Source organism: Leptodactylus fuscus, chromosome 4, assembly GCF_031893055.1.
Source record: "Leptodactylus fuscus isolate aLepFus1 chromosome 4, aLepFus1.hap2, whole genome shotgun sequence".
In the NCBI taxonomy this organism is placed as follows: Eukaryota; Metazoa; Chordata; class Amphibia; order Anura; family Leptodactylidae; genus Leptodactylus; species Leptodactylus fuscus.
The window spans coordinates 161604491-161621577 of record NC_134268.1 but is presented as its reverse complement, the minus strand read 5'-3'; the positions used below and the strand labels follow the sequence as shown (position 1 = coordinate 161621577).

The 17087-nt window shown below is 40.7% G+C and overlaps 1 protein-coding gene across 1 annotated transcript; it reads left to right on the top strand.

The window, feature by feature from the left end:
- Positions 1–272: 272 nt before the first annotated feature.
- Positions 273–5145, top strand: LOC142201410 (large ribosomal subunit protein eL14-like). The gene is made up of 6 exons (XM_075272236.1): positions 273–348; positions 1711–1812; positions 1925–2019; positions 2566–2665; positions 4321–4374; positions 5032–5145. The coding sequence occupies exons 1-6, from the start codon at positions 346–348 to the stop codon at positions 5098–5100; spliced, it is 423 nt and encodes a 140-aa protein (XP_075128337.1). The 5' UTR covers positions 273–345; the 3' UTR covers positions 5101–5145.
- The last annotated feature ends 11942 nt before the right edge of the window (positions 5146–17087 follow it).

Genomic DNA, 17087 nt, shown 5'->3' with positions numbered 1-17087 from the left:
TGCTCAGAAGTGACCAATCAGAGGGCGCGCAGGGCGGGTCAGCATCAGCTGTTATGGCGAGTAGCGGGAGAGGATAGATGGCGGCTAGTAGAGTCTGCTGCTCGGACATGGCAGACATATGGGCTTTTACTTGTATTTCTAGAGGGAATTAGGTAGAAGCGGCCAAGAGGAAATGTCAGCCAATCACATAAATAATCAACTTCCTGACGTCGCCCTCTCTCTAATCTGCCCACTTGTTGCTGGGATATGTGACGTCATGTGTTCCTCTTCGCTCATTGGTTGGGCTCTCCGGGTTAACCGGAAGCTGCTGCTAGAGCTCCTTCCTTTCTGCTCGCCGCCGCCATCATGGTGAGTTGTGTGCGCTTGTGCTCTGCCATGCTGCGGGATTTCTACGGATTCTTCCTTGATTTCAGGTGGTTGTTGGGGGTTCAGCACAAGGCAGCCGGTGCACAATAAAGTACCTCAGTCCTCTGGCAGTGTCTCCTGAGTGATGGCAGCCGTGTTACCGTACAGGTCATTAACCCTAATATGGCTGTGGCAGGGGTTCAATGAGCTCTATGTTACAGTAATTGATTGCACTGTGTCTGACTAGACATGTCAGATATTAACTCCTTTAAAGCAGGGGTGTCCAAACTTTCTCCAAGGAGGGTCGGATTTGGTGAGGTGAAAACGTACAGGAGCCGACCCTTCAGCTTATTTTTAATTTTTGTTTGTAAATCGTCACACGTCAACGATACCTACAGAAATAGTGCCGTTTTCCGTATAGGTATATTTTAAGCAAAAAGGCCTCTGCAGACTTTCTGTGGAAACAGCTGCAGGAAGAAGTGCAATAAGTTTCCGCCACGGTTTGTCCTACCGCGCTTTTTGGCTATGGCCTGCAACCATTTAAAGAGGACCTTTCATGTTCTCATAGACTTGTGGTATCATATTCAGTGCACATTCAGCTTTCCAAGGGTATATAATATCACACCGCTATGAGGACGTGAAAGGTTCTCTTTAAATGGTTAAGGCCCCATGTAGAGGGCCACAGCCAAAGAGCGTGGTAGGAAAAACCGTGACAAGTGGGGGAGATTGTTCATCAACATGCCATCTTTCCATTCAGAAGTCTGGTTTTTTTTGTTGGGGGGGTGCTGCAGTGCCGGATCTGAAATGAGGCTCCTATCTCCCTAATGCCACTTAGAATAGTAGTAACTCTTATTTGGTAGAGGGAACTTTGGGGCTTTCTCATGGTCCAGGACCCAGTAACAACTATTACCTCTGTAGCTCACTCCCCTAACTGCACACCTGAATGGGTAAACTCTTAGCAAGTTGGCTTTGGGTAACTTACAGCGACTATTCTCCATGTGACCCCAGGTAAAAGGGGAGGTTTCCTGTCAAGGCTTATTTCTGATCACTGGAGGATTTGCAGCTTGGACCCACAGCAATTGCAGTAATGGGGTCTCTAAGTCTCGGTATGAATGTTGTTGTGTGTATAAGAACCATTTAATAGTTATGACCAGACCTGTAGCGATTAGAGAAGTGGTATTTGTGGGGGGACCCCCCCCCCCCCCCCTTCATAAGAATGTAGTTGCTGGAAACATGATCTCATTTCTTATGTATTGTTCAAAAGGTTTTTTTTACAATAAAGTTGTTGCGATTTCCATATAGATATTGCTTAATCCATCCTTTTATCCATTACTTTAATATATTAACGGATTTCTCTCTTTGCAGGTGTTCAACCGTTATGTCCAGATTGGCCGCGTTGCCTACGTCTCCTTTGGTCCTCACGCTGGCAAACTAGTGGCAATTGTCGATGTTATTGACCAGAACAGGGTAATTGTCAACTGCATGTCATTCTGACCAATACAAGTGAAGTTCATGTAATGTCAGTATGAATATGGTTCACTTGCTCTTCGGTCTAATATGATTTCTCTTCTCATCGCAGGCTCTTGTAGATGGCCCTTGCACTGGTGTGAGGAGACAGGCCATGCCCTTCAAGTGCATGCAACTTACTGACTTTGTCATCAAGTTTCCACACAGGTATGTTAAAGGCTGCCTTCACACTCTTGCTTTTTGTCTCTGACCTCAAAAATCTTATAGGGTTATTAGCCTTTGATTGCTAAGAAGGGAATGACCCTGTCTCCGCCTCCCTGAGGAAAATGGAGAAACATTTGAATAGAGCCTTACTGCTGTAACCCTGTCTGAATACAGTACTGTTTGTGATCTCCACAGCCACGCCTTTCAACTCTATGGCATTGGGCATTACTAGCGTGGGAAAACCCTTGGAGTTTTGGGGGGGCTAGTGCTGCAGTTACTTAAAAAAAAATTCAGTTAATCAGATTCCCCTAAAAGCACTTCACTAACTTAATGTGAATGGAGCAGTATTTTATGTTGCATTTTTAGGGAAAAAACAAAAACCTCCATGAATTGTGAAAAATGCACTGTAGGGCTTTTTATAGTTTATTAACCTGGAATTTTTAAATGGCAAAAACATAGTTGACACCAAATGCTGTAAAACGCATGAACAGGGCACATTTCGGACTCTTTTCTTTTAATCTGACATTAAAATTATTTTCATGATCTTAGCGCTCGACAAAAATGTGTCCGTGTTGCTTGGGAGAAGGCAAAGGTTAATGAGAAATGGACTGAAACAAACTGGGCCAAGAGAATCGATGCCAGACAAAGGGTAAGTTTTCTTTGGAAGTCTGTAGAAATATGTACTGCTACTTTTAGATGTGTACAAGTGTGTGGTCTGGTTGAAACTGCTGAGATTGCATAAGAAATTTCATGCATGCTTGGCCAAATGTGCATGCTTCATACTAAGGCTAGTACTGGTGAAGAAGGTTATGTGCAAGTATGTCTCACCGGAGCTTGTGTAGCATCCAGTGTCATTTCTGCATGGTTCTTGGTTGCACAGCATACTACTAACTTTCAACTGTGATGTATAAACTGAGCCTTTGCATGGGGCCAAGCACTCCCAAATCACAGGAAAGTGATCAGAGCCCTTATGACCTATCTACCTTTGATAAACTCTGTTTGGGCATGTTGTACCATCTTGCAGCAAGATCTTTCACTGACTTGCTGTGATGTGCAATAATAGTATAGCGGCATTGACTTAGCATTGAAGGCTTTAGTTACTGCATGTTTGCAGATTTTGATGAGTGACCTCTGTTGTCAGTTTAAAATACAAATATGGTGTTACATGAACACTCCAAAATTGATACTGCAGTAACACTTTTGATCAGTAAAAAAAAAAAACAGGCAACATTTGGAAGCAAATATTAGTACAAATGTTTGTTTAAATGATTATTGCCCATTTAACAAAACCTTAGGTTAAAATGACCATAGCATGTTAAAAAAAAAAACAAAACAAAAAAAAAAACTGGCTTTGGCTCAAAAAACCTCAGCGAACAGCAATATTAAAAAAAAAACAAAAAAAAAAAACCTGTAACTGGCTGGAGCCCAAGGGTCTATTCACACGGAGGAATTTGGTGTGGATTTTCAGCACTGAGATTTCACACCAGATTTTGCTCTGTGTGAATGGACCCTTAAAAAAGGTTTTCTATGTTAAATATCTTGATGACCTATTCTTATTTCATCCTTTTCAGACCAGTCAGCACCCCCGCCCACCAGTTGCTAGTCAATAAAAAAAAATATCCCTAAGAACAGGCGGCACATCTAGGCTGGATGAGAGTTGGTCTGCAATGACTAGGCTTGGCCTCTTCCAGCTGCTGCTTTGAATTACTGCTCAGCGTGGATATCTGACCCACTGATCTGACTTCAGTGAGCTAGCCTAACAATGGGTGTTTAACGTCTTTTTTTCCAGAAAACCCCCTTTAGCCTATAACCCCACGTAGCGGGCTGCAGGAGCAACCGTGGCGAAAGCTCATTGCAGTTCTTCCAGCAGCTCTTTTCACAAAGTCTGCAGAGTATTTTCCCTCTCCAGACTCTCTGCCTCCATTATACCTATACAGAAACCACCAGTGTTTCCATCAGTATAATTTAACATGCATTTTTTTGGGGGGGTTTAAATGCAACTATGTAAGTGTTATTGAAGTCGTAGCATTTTCTCTGCAGGGTATTTTCTGCTGTGTGTGGATGGGGTTAGTCAGAGTTGCATTTATGTGGATCAAGGTACTTGCAGCCCATACACAATGGCTACTTATTCCCTAAAGCTGTCACCTTGGTACTTTGCAAAATAAAAGTGTATAGCTTGACGTGATTGTATCGACCTTGAACGTAACTCATGCTTGTCTAATGGTTCGCCATGTTGTCTGCACTCTGCTGTCCCATAATACTTATTCTATTAAGTATTTATATTTTACTATTTCTTTTCTGCAGAAAGCAAAGATGACAGACTTTGACCGTTACAAAGTCATGAAGGCAAAGAAAATGGTAAGTTTGTGGTGGTTTGTGTAAGTTTGTCATGTGAGGTGAAGTTCACATCTGTGCCGGCCTATCCGATAGAATAGACAGGGTGGTCCCCTGCAATAGTGGATGCATACAGAGCTCATCGGACCCATTGTTTATAATGGGGCCTGTCGGGTATCCATTGTTTTTTAAACTGAAATTTGCGGACATATAGTTGCACATACGGAGACTCTCACACAGATGTGATCTAAGCCTAAATTTTACACTTCACTACAGGCTGATAAATCTTTCTAGCTTGTATTTATTATAGAATACAATTAAACCTCTCCAAAAGACCCCACCCTTACCCCGACCACATTTTCTGTCACAGACCTTCAGTTTTCCATACCAACCAGCTTCTTTGAAATAACTCCTCTCTAGGAGACCATTTTTTATGGAATTCTGGGTGGTCATCTCGAAGAGGTTTCATTGTATCTTGTAGTTGTGTGGGGCACTATTCATATCTGCATCTTAGTTTCCATTATAGACATATTTTGGAGGATCTACTGAATTGTGTACTCGTAGCTTAATACTGGGATACCGACTCACAATAGTTAATCATATGGATATGCTTTTTTGGATTGTTTTTTTGGGGGGGGTTTATACAGCATGCCAACCTTTTTGTTTTTTTCTTTTTTACAGAGGAACAAGATCATCCGACATGAGATGAAGAAGCTTGTAAAGGAGGGCACCAAGAAAGCAAAAGCATAAGCCTTTCTATTAATGGACAGAATAAAAGCTTGATTTATACATCCATCTGTGTTCATTCGTCCTTATGTTTATACTTCAGATAAAATTTGATGTTTTCTACTTTGTATTGCATATCCATTATGGTGGCTTCTATAAAAAGGTCTGTTTTTGGCAAGGAGATGGTGGGAAGGTCTACAAATAAAAAAAAACAAAACACATTTTTTTTCACCTTCCCCTGCCTACTTGCCAAAAATGGGTTATCACTTTTAAGGGGTTACCTAATCTGCTCCCCTACAGTCCCTGGCTTAGTTAATTTTTCAGTGAGCAGAGGAAAACCTAAACAGTCTATCTTCAGTTCATCTGAAAGGAAAGGAAAACCTGAAGGTGGACTTCTAGAGTCAAACCATGATAAGACTGTAGACTAGATATAAAACCTGTTAATTCCTTGTCTGCGGAGCACATGCCTGTATATTTGGAATATGTGTCCATTCCACTATTTCCTACACATATCATGTTCATTCCTATTCTACAGATTAGATTAGCACAGTTTTCTACTTGTCTTTATATGCGGAATTTGTATCAATTCCTCTGTTACCCACATATACTGTAACTTGTTCATTCCACATCTACGAAGCACAGATAATTTTTTACTACATGCCTGTATACTTTATGTGGAATCGGTGGTGTAACTAGGAATGGCGGGGCCCTGTGGTGAACTTTTGACATTGCGACAGACTGCCCCAGCTGTTACCTTTAGGTATGAAATTTGGCAGAATTCTGGAGGATTCCATTGAGATCTCGAATATGGGCTTCTGCAGTATAAGGCCTGTAATTTTACCATGGCTGCTAGGAAAGCCACTTTACAGGATAACCGTTGTAGATCTATTTCCTGGAACGGTTCCAATGGGATGGGTATTAATTTTAAGGCCTTATTGGAAACCATCTTGTAGGAACTGTAGGATACTGGGAATTTCACTGAGCCAGGAAGAGAATTTAGACTATATTGTATGATAAGTCTTTTGTAGAGTCCTCACAGGCTGCCAAAAAAGTATTAATTATGGATATGGATAAACCTGTAGTCTTCAGTCTTAACCCTTCACAAACCAAGCTGAAAAATAGTTTGCTCAACTCTGGATGGAGCGGATTTCTGGGTTAACAGATCCGGATACTGAGGAAGAGGCCAGTGATCTTTATCTGAAATAATAGAGGAAACCAAGCCCTCTGGAGCCAGAATGGAGATACTATTATCAAGTGACCTATTTGCCCACATAAGGTGAAGATCCTGCACACTTGTAGGCTCCAGAAACTGGCATACGGGTTGGTGCCATAAATGCTTGAATGGTGATGGATCTGGTGACCGGGTGAGACATTTGTAGCAACCCTTTCATCTGACCTCTGTATACAGGGTGTACTGTAGTTCTCGCCTCATTATGGCATTGTGCCTTCATCTGAGTTTTGCAGGAAGATCTGTAAGAAAGCAGAAGGGTCTTCCTTTTCTACTAGAGGGTTGACTCAGAAAACCCCCACCTAAGCTCAGTACACACTTAAAAGACATAAAGGTAAAACTACTTAACAGGTTTATTTGGTGAAGGGTAAACAATGACTAACTGAAGAATAATGCAAACAGACAAATGGTTCAGTGATTCACATGGCAAATGAACAAGTATAGGCTATAAATGTGCAATATGGAAAAGGGAGATCACCCCATAAAACCCTATGTCCGTTCTTGCAGCCTCATTTGTCTTGTGGCTTATTTCCATCTGCCTTGCTGTGATATGGTTTTTTTTATTTTATGTATTTTTGACTAATTTATATTTTTATATATGATTTGTCATTATCCTTTATTTAGGCTGTTTTTCTTTTTCCGATTTTCTATGATTTATTTTTTATAGCAGCCCTTATTTGGCAGTTTTTTTTTTTTTTTTTCATTAATCACCCCATAAAAACGCCATTAAGCTTGCTATATTGTGTATACTAACACATGTGGAATATGACACCCCTCAATCACATTAGTGGCACTGTTAACGTGTGCTCAGTAGAATTAGGGGTATGTTCACACTGAGTTTTTTTGCAGCAGATTTTGAGGCAGAATCTGCCTCAAAATCCGCCTGCCAAAATGGTTCCCATTGACTTCAATGGGAGGCGCTAGCTTCTTTTTTCTGCTAGCTAGTAGCAGAAAAAAGAAGCAAGATGACCAATCTTGCCACAAATTCTGTGGCTGACTCGTCCGCGGTGCGAGACCACCTCCCAATTAGGCCCATTCATTTGGGCCAATCCTGCGTCGTACCCTGCACCCTGTTTAACGAATCTGTCATATCAAGAATTGTGAGGAGTGCATGCTAATCTTTCTTTAGCTTAAAATATGGGTTTCCGTCCATACAATTGGGGAGGAAAAAAGGTTTCCAGGTATTTTTCCAGTTTCCATAGAGGTTGTATTGAGTGTGTAAAGTGTGTAGTTGTTAGGCTGTGATAGTGGGGTAATACAGGGACTTGGGTGTGTTAGATGCCCCCCAGACATGCTTCCCCTACTGTTCCAGTTGCATTCCAGCGGTGTTGTCATCATTTGCTGAGGTGTCATTATGGACTTGGTGACCCTCCTTAGTCGAATAGGGATTTTCCCCTTAACGAGTATTTTCTCCCCATAGACTATAATGGGGTTCGATATTCTATCGAACAGTTGAGTATTGAGCGGCTACTCGAATCGAATTTCGAACTTTGAACATTTCACTGTTCGCTCATCTCTACTTGCGACCGCATACACCAGGCTGTGAAAATACTCTGTCGTGCCTATGACATCATAGAAATGAATGGGTCATGAAAAACACGGCTAGCACATTGACTGTGCGCCTGGTTGTGTGCATGAAGCCTTACTGTATAATAAGAATGGAGATGCACACACTATCGGCCATGTGTAACATATTTATATTTCAAGCTCTTTACATTTCTCTCCTGACATGACTTTAATGTTAATGTTTTTGATCTGTTTTTTATATGTGACTTTCAATGCTGAGTTTTTTTTCTAAATTTCAATTAATTAGCAAGATCTCATGATACAGAATACATGTAATATATTTTACTGCAGTATAACTGGCACTGGCATGTGCCGCATGACTTATCCTGGCATGTGCCGCAATAGAATCCCAGCATGCGGCTACAAACCTGGAAAAGAAACGTCAGTTGGTGCCAGTCAGCGATTGCTCTTTTAGAGATTAGACCGGCTCCCTATTGCTCCCACTTGCGAGAAAGCGACAGTTTTTTATTACAGAGACCTGATCGACACCTGCGGATTAAGAAGAGAACCGCTAATAGCGAGTCACCAGAGGTAAGATATCGTCACTTTATTGTGAAATCCGGATTTATGTCCCCAGAAATGTGACAGTGAGGGGCCCCCTGTAATTAGATAATAGAAATGGTTTACACTGTGTGAGATATAGTAGATGGCTTGGATGTACATGGATAAGCTTGGGAGACTACAGGGGAAACGTAACTGAATTTTAGAAAGTTGGGTTTATCCGTATAAAGATACTTAATCTATGGATATATATATATATATATATACTGTACATACACTTGGGTGACTGTGGATAAATATGAAGAAATTTATGTAATTATGGAAATGTATGGACATTGGGAAGAAAAGATGAAATATGGAGAAATTTGGTTAAATAGGTGAATATTGAAAAGCTCAGGTACCGATAGATCATTTGAATAATTTTGGGTGCTCATAGTGTAATGTGGGGAATATTGGACGCTTATTGATGATATAGAGAAACATGGAGGATCATTCCAGTCATTCCTGACATAATAACTGTTACAGAGATTGTATGGAATTAGGAAAAGTCTCTTTTATTAGACACACTGTTACTCCCTATCCAGTACATGGAGCTGAGCTGCGATAACAGACAAACCATTAGCTGACATTGTTTCCAAAATAGCAGATCCTTTTGGTTAACATTTCATGTCTGTCAGTAATAAAAGCTTATATTGTTTATGAGACATCTTTAAAGGGAGTCTGTCATCTGAATAATAAATGTTAAGCTACCACAGTGCCTTATAGGTCACATCCCCCTCACCAAGCTACTACCTCCATATTAGTGAACTGACCAGTGTTGTGCTGTTAGATTTTCCTAAGTTTATGCTTAAACTTCTCTGTAAGGTCTTGTTAAGTCATATTACCAAGTATTTGTGTACAATTTTCTTTCTCTTCACATTTCCCTGGAGGAAGAGAAGATGAAGCGGAAGAGGAAGAGACAACGTATTGTCCAGTATGAAGAGGAGACGTAAGTACAATAGTGTTTATCACTCTATTACAAAGATCTGTCAATGGTGGCCTGTCCTTAGAATAGGTCATCAATATCAGATCAGTATTATATATTATATATTATGCAACTTCGATAAACCATAATGGGTCACATGGGAATTAATATCTGTTTCTTCTCTCACAGTTCACGGCCTGACCCCGAGGAGGAATCCAAGAAGCAGAAGATGGATGACGGCTTGCAGAGAGAACAGACTGCTTTCTTCAAACTCCTGGGTAAGATACTGCTTCCAGCCCGTGGCGAACCCAAAAATTTCCAGTTCAGTCAAACCTGAAATTTTTGGAAAATTTGTTGGGGCCACAAGGGGGTTCTATACTGTGTGGAAGGGGCCAATATGGGATATTATACTATGTGAAGGGGCCACTATTTAACATTACACTGTGTGGAAGGGCTACTATAGTACATTATACCACGTGGAAGGGCCGCTATGGGACATTATACTATGTGGGCGAGGCGACTATGGGATATTATACCATGTGAGGGGGGCACTATGGGACATTATAGTGTGTGGTGAGGTGACTATGGGACATTATACTGTGTGGAGAGGCCGCTATGGGACAATATTCTGTGTGGAGGGGTCACTATGGGACATTATACTGTGTGGAGAGGCCACTATGAGACATTATACCATATGGGGGAGCACTATGGGACAATATACCATGTGGGGGCCACTATGGGACATTATGCTGTGTGAAGGGACCACTATTGTTCATTATAATGTGTATGGAGGTCACTACGGAAAATTATACTGCGTGGAAGGGCCACTATGGATCATTATTCTGTGTGGAGGGGCTACTATGGAACATTATTCTTTGTGGAAGGGCCACTATGGATCATTATTCTCTGTGGAGGGGCCACTATGGAACATTATTCTGTGTGGAGGGGCCAAAGTGGAACATTATTCTGTATGACGGGGTTTGTTTTTTCAGAAAAACACAGACAGTTTTCCCGTAAAAAATGCATGCATTTTTTGTGCAAAACCGCACCATGTGAACGCAACTTTACAGTGAAGTGAAAGTACCAGTGGCCTAAGACTGTATGCAGCTATAGCTACATTCAGATACATAGTATGTCACCAGTCTAAGGATGCTGCCACACGGTGCTCCTGACACATACATTTACCACCAATTGGGGATATACATGGACTTTAATTGCTTGTAATGGGAAAGTACAGGTGCATCCCGGGAAATAGCAGTAAGCGCATGCGTCCAGAAGCATCTCATGGCAGCACTTCTGTGTTATGGATTGTGGTATATGACTTTAGTATAGGGGTCGTCAGCCTTACAATTATTGTGCGGCACCCAAAGTACCTCATCTTTGTATTTTTAAACTAAAACGACACACCATACAAAAAAAGCTGCCAACCCCTGGTCTGAAGAAACTATTGGATAGTGGGGCGGCTGCAGGCTACTATTATAAGGCTGGGAAGGACTGAACCATGACCTTTCCCACCCTGATAATTTCAGGCTTCTGCTACTTGTTATATCTGGCTGGTTATGAAAAACTGCTTGGACCCCCATGTCATTTATATTAATTATTAATTCAATTAAATATTTGTTTATTTTTTAACCGGTTAAGGACCGCTGGCCGTAAATTTACGGCCTGCGGTCCAGGTACCTAAAGACCGGCCTATTGTAAAAATATGGCCGGTCTTCAGAGACCTCCTTGGCGGGGGGAGGGGTGCGGGGGGGGGGGTTTAGGAGTTACTAACCCCTAACCCCTTCCTCAATAACGTCATCACGGCGCGATCGAAAGGCATCCGCCGACAATTTAATCAGATCGGCACCCCCCGCGGCGAGATCGGGGGTGCTGATAGCAGTAAAAGGTAGTCTGGGGTCTGGCCAGTGACCCCAGACTGCCCGGAGCCCCCACATAACTGGTGATCCTGCCAGGACCTTCTGATGTCAGGCTGTGCTGAGCATTTTTAACCCCCATAAATGAATACGAAGCTGATTGTGAGAGGTGAAAATGACCATTTTTCCAGGAATACGTCCTTTCAGTGCGTAATATATTGTGCCCGACTTGTATCAGAGATGAACGCTCTAAAAGCTGTTGTGCCCAGGATACCCGCTTAACAGTTTTTGGAGTGTCTCTGCTGACATAAGTCGGGCACAACATGTTGCACACTCTAATGGCAAATCTCTGTAAAATTTTCATTTTTAACTTCTCTATCAGTTGCGATTTCATTTCTGGAAACTAAATAAATGCAACACTCAAGTGTTAAAAATTCTCGCTACACCACTTGATAAATCCCATGAGTGGGGTAGTGTCCAAAATAGGGTGACATGTCTGCGGATTCCACTTGACAATTCAGTGGCTTTGCAAAAGTGGCATGACGTCCAAAAACCAAACTGTGCTCCAAAAACCAAAATAGCGCTCCTTCCCTTCTGTCCCCGGCTGTGCCCAAACAGCCATTTCTACCCACATATGGCATTAAGTACGTTATCCGGGGTACACCAGTGTCATACGTGTCGGCATACATTGCTATTTGGGTACACAGCAGGGCGCAGATGTGAAGGAGCAATATGTGCTTTTGGAGTGCAGATTTAGATTCTTCATTTTTGGACACCATGTCACATTTGCAGAGACCCTAAAATTGCCCCTACAAAATGGGGTCACTTCTTGGTGAATTCCAGTTTACTGGCACCTCCAGGGCTCTGCAAAAACAACATGGTGCCCAGAGGGTCCCTCTAAATCTGTACCCCAAAAGCTAAAACGCACAGTGGTCCTTCCCTTCTGAGCCCTGCTGTGTGCCCAAGCAGCAGTTTACACCCACATATATAAATTTTTGACCCCTGGGATGGCCCACTTAATAGTTTTAGGATTGCAGGTCTCTGACAACACAAAGTGGGTGCAACGTATTGGGCACCGAAATGGCATATTTTTAAAAATTTCAATTTTCATTTTGTACATTAATTTTTGGGAAGCATTTTAGGCTCAAAATGATAATACCCCTTGATACATTCCTTGACAGGTGCAGTTTCTAAAATGGGGTCACTTTTGAGGGGTTTCCATTGTATTGGTACTTTAGGGGCTCAGCAAATGCGACATGGCACCTGAAAACTATTCCAGCAACATCTGCCCTCCAAAATCCAAATAGCGCTCTTTCCATTCTGAGCCCCACTATGTACCCATACAGCAGATTTTGGCCACATATGGGGTATTGCCGTGTTCAGAAGAAATTGTGTAACAAACTGTGGGGGCTTTTAATTCTTAAACTATTTGCAAAATTAAAACTATGGCACTAAATGGACGATTTATTGGGAAAAAAAGTAATTTTTAATTTTCATGTCCCAATGTTAATAAAATCTGTGAAACACCTGTGAGGCCAAAATACTCACTCTACCCCTAGATACATTCTATGAGGGGTGTAGTTTCCAAAATGGGGTCACTTTTAGGGGGTTTCCACTGTATTGGTACTTTAGGGGCTCTGCAAATGCAACATGGGACCTGAAAAATAATTCCAGCAAAATCTGCCATCCAAAAGCAAAATAGCGCTCCTTCCATTCTGAGCCCCGCCATGTACCCATACAGCATACTATGGCCACATATGGGGTATTTCAGTGTTCAGGAGAAATTGTTTAACAAACTGTGGGGGGCTTTTACTCCTTTAACCCCTTGTGAAAATGAAAACTTTGGAGATAAAGTGACATTTTAGTAATTTTTCATTTACACATCCCAATGTTAGTAAAATCTGTGAAACAACGGTAGGGTCAAAATGCTCACTATACCCCTTGATGAATTCTGTGAGGGGTGTGGATTCTAAAATGGGGTCACTTTTGGGGGGTTTCCATTGTTTTGGTACTCTAGGGTCTCTGCAAATGAGCACAAGAAAAGCAATCGTTAGTATGACACTTAGTATAAAAGAAATATACTACACATCCAGTTTTGTTCAGTAAACTTGTCATAATTTTATTTATTACATAATACACATATATAAAAGATGGACATTAGAAGGGGAATCTACAAAAACAAACTGACTGGGTAAAAGTGAAGTGCGACAGATGGTATGTGGTCTCTTTAAGTATTTACATACAATGGAATGCACATGGATTAAGCTAATGCCAGAAAGGACCTCAGCACTGGAGTCCTTTATAGTCCACCGTGTGTGGACATTATATACACATAGCAATAGTATCAATAGCCGCTAAGGTATATATCATGAGTGGCCACTAGGTTATACACATTGCCACAACAGCTCAAAGAAAATGCTAGACGTTTAAAGTTACCATGTGGTCCAATATATGTCTCCTATCCATTAAAGTAATAGCATTGATACACACACATTGGTGACTATAACAACATAGGTTCACATATATCCTATACCACTATATACAGGTCTAATAGCACTGTGGCTTACCCATGTTGCCAATAGGAGGTATACAAATCAGGACAGGCACTCACTCCCCAGTACCTTAAAGGGACCACATACCATCTGTCGCACTTCACTTTTACCCAGTCAGTTTGTATTTGTAGATTCCCCTTCTAATGTCCATCTTTTATATATGTGTATTATGTAATAAATAAAATTATGACAAGTTTATTGACCTAAACTGGATGTGTAGTATATTCCTTTTATACTAAGTGTCATATTCACGATTGCTTTTCTTGTGTATATTTATGTGTATGGTGAAGACACAGATTTCTTTAGGGCTTGGTATAGTTTAAAAGGAACCCATGCATTTACGCATATACTTTAGGTTGCTTATTTTTGGTTGGTTGTCTATCTTTTTCTCTACAAATGAGGCATGGTGCCTGAAAATTATTCCAGCAAAATCTGCTGTTCAAACACCCAGTGTCGCTCCTTCCCTTCCATGCACTGCCGTGTGCCCAAAAATCAGTTTACACCCACATGTGGGGTATTTCTGTGCACGGGAGAAATTGCACAATAAACTATTAGATGCATTTTCTCCTTTAACCCTTTTTGAATGTGTTAATTTTAGGTCTAAATGAATGTATTAGTGAAAAAAAATGAAATGTCTAAATTTCAGTGCCATGTTATTTTTATTCTTATGAAATGCTTAAAGGGTTAACAAACATCCCAAATGCTGTTTTGAATAATTTGAGGGGTGCCGTTTTGAAAATGGGGTGATTTATGGGGGTTTCTATTATATTGGCCTTTATAATTACTTTCAGAAATGAAGTGGTCCCTAAAAAATTGATTTGGGGAATTTTCTTGTAAATCTGGAAAATCGCTGTTACACTTGTAAGCCTTGTGACGTCCAAAATAAATTAAAAGACAATCAAAAGATGATGCCAATATAAAGCAGATATGGTAGATAATATTTATTTATGTATTTGGATGGTATGACTATCTGCCTGAAAAGTAGAGAATTTCACATTTTGAAAATTGCAATTTTTTTCAAATTTCCATCAAATTTCCTAGTTTTTTTTAATAAATAAATACAAAAATATTGATTAGTGTTTACCACTAACATGAAGTATAATGTGTTACGAAAAAAACAATCTCAAAATCACTTGTGTAAGTTAAAGCGTCTCAAAGTTATTGCCATTTAGAGTGACACATGTCAGTTTTGAAAAAAGAGGCCTGGTCTTTAACATACTTTTGGGCCTGGTCCTTAACCGGTTAAACAATGACATGGGGTAGGTATTCTTTAGTAGCCTTGTACTGTCGGGAAGATGGGGGGTGGACGTTCCTCACTGATCAGCTATGATGATAGGCTGTAAGGCCCAACTTTCTGACAGTAAAGAGATATTGGTACCAAAACTCATGACTAATATCTAATATCTCCAGTACCTGGCACATACCGAGAAGGCCAACAGTGCACTGAATTCAGCTGTCGGCTTTTTAGCGGTATGTACTACCGCACATCTCTAAGGACATGAAAGGTTCTCTTTAAAAAATCTTATTTTTCACATGTGAGTATTTCCGAGGATTATATTAAGGTTGTTCTTTTTTCTACAATTTCTCTTATTGACGTATTGTAATAAATATCCTTTGAAGCAAAACCCCCCGCTGTTCTTCAGGAAAGTTACTGTTCACCCTGCAGAACTGCTGTGGAGTTTATTATGTATATTCATTAAGTTTATTATTATTACAATGTCTTATATTATGGAGATTTAGTATACTTATATACAGAATATAGTATAGTATATAGAATACAATATATCAGTAAAAGTATACACAATGATAAAGCAGTTTGTTCCTTTGCTGTAGATATAAAGGTGTTCTGAACATATCAGAAGGTATTGATGAAATACATTAACCTATTATCTTATTTTTGTTACTTTGATAGACGACGAGGACATCAAGCTATATCTAGACAGGGACAGATGTCTTAAGACCTCGGACAAGGTATTATTATATAGAGGGAAAGAATAGAAAATATTTATGAGCTCTAAAACTATGACCTGATATCAGTAGTAGATGCTATACAAAGAAATATAACCCTAATCTATGCGACAGTCAGGTTGTAACTAGATATCAGTAAAAACAAGAATATACTGAGCTCATATATCTGTACTGCATACTATTATGTATTAGGAAATCTATGACAAACTTCTAACTCTCCTTTTATCCCATTAGTATCTCCTGGCGATGGTCCTGATCTACTTCAGAAGAGCGAAGCTACGTGTAGAGGAATATCGCCAGTATTTCTTTCCTTCTCTGTAAGTTTCTATTATTATTAGCCCAATCTGTACCTATGGTATGTGTTTTAGAGAAGACAGTCGCCAAATTCCCTTTATAGGCTTATAACAGCCATTAATTGTACAACCATAGATCGGCGTGCTGTTAATGTAGTGCACCACAGCACTGTATGCTAATAACATAGCATGCCATTCATACACTACTACATACCAGCAGTATATTAGCAATAACATCCTGACACCAGAACATGTCACCACACCCTATCTCTGGCCAGTGACTGGCTGCAGTGGTCACATCTTCCTGTGTCAGGACATCATTGCTGCAGCACAGCAGAGACCAGTGGGGTCCCTAGCAGCATTGCAACTGGAGCAGGAGGGGATCGGTAAGTACGTCTTGTGTTATTTGTTACAAAACTGAGCTGTTTTTAAAATTATTTTAATTGCCTGGGAACCCCTTTAACATTAGTGATATCACCACCTTCTTCTCCTCATTATCTTCTTTTTACATGTTCTATCATTTCTTTGCCCTACTTTTTATTTCTTCTAGGTTTTTAGCAAACCAGTTTGAAGAGGATCTGGAATTTCAACGGGAGATCTACGCCTGGACCCCTGGACGGACATTGAAGATGAAGAGGATCCAGCTGCTGCACCTTCGTGACCTAATGCTCATCAAGATGGACTTCAGAGCTTGGGTAGAAAAGGAATCCTGCGATCTGGTGTGTAGCATAAAACAGAAAGATGTAAACTTTGAACTAAAGCTTGTGATGATTATAATAATTCTAGATTATGTTAAATTCTAGATCATGGCACAAGACCCCGACCACTGGGCATGGAAGAGACAGAGAGAAGACCATCACAGCCTGGCTATACGCTGGTTCAGGAGGGATTTTACAGAATTCACCATAAGAGGCCCATGGACCACCCTTCCAACCTGCTCTCTTTGTAACCCCATTCTAGAGTCGAGCAAGGAAGAAGAAGCAGAAGACTCTCATCATCAGACAGACGCAGAGGAGGAACCCGGAACATCAGCTATAATCATCTCAGGTAAGTGTATCCATTGTGTGAAAGAGAACTTCAAGT

What these genes read in the sequence shown, in the direction of transcription:
- LOC142201410 (XM_075272236.1), top strand. An exon ending in GTCATCAAGTTTCCACACAG is followed by an intron (nt 2,020 to 2,565) that starts GTATGTTAAAGG and finishes TCATGATCTTAG; the next exon opens with CGCTCGACAAAAATGTGTCC. An exon ending in TCATGAAGGCAAAGAAAATG is followed by an intron (nt 4,375 to 5,031) that starts GTAAGTTTGTGG and finishes TCTTTTTTACAG; the next exon opens with AGGAACAAGATCATCCGACA.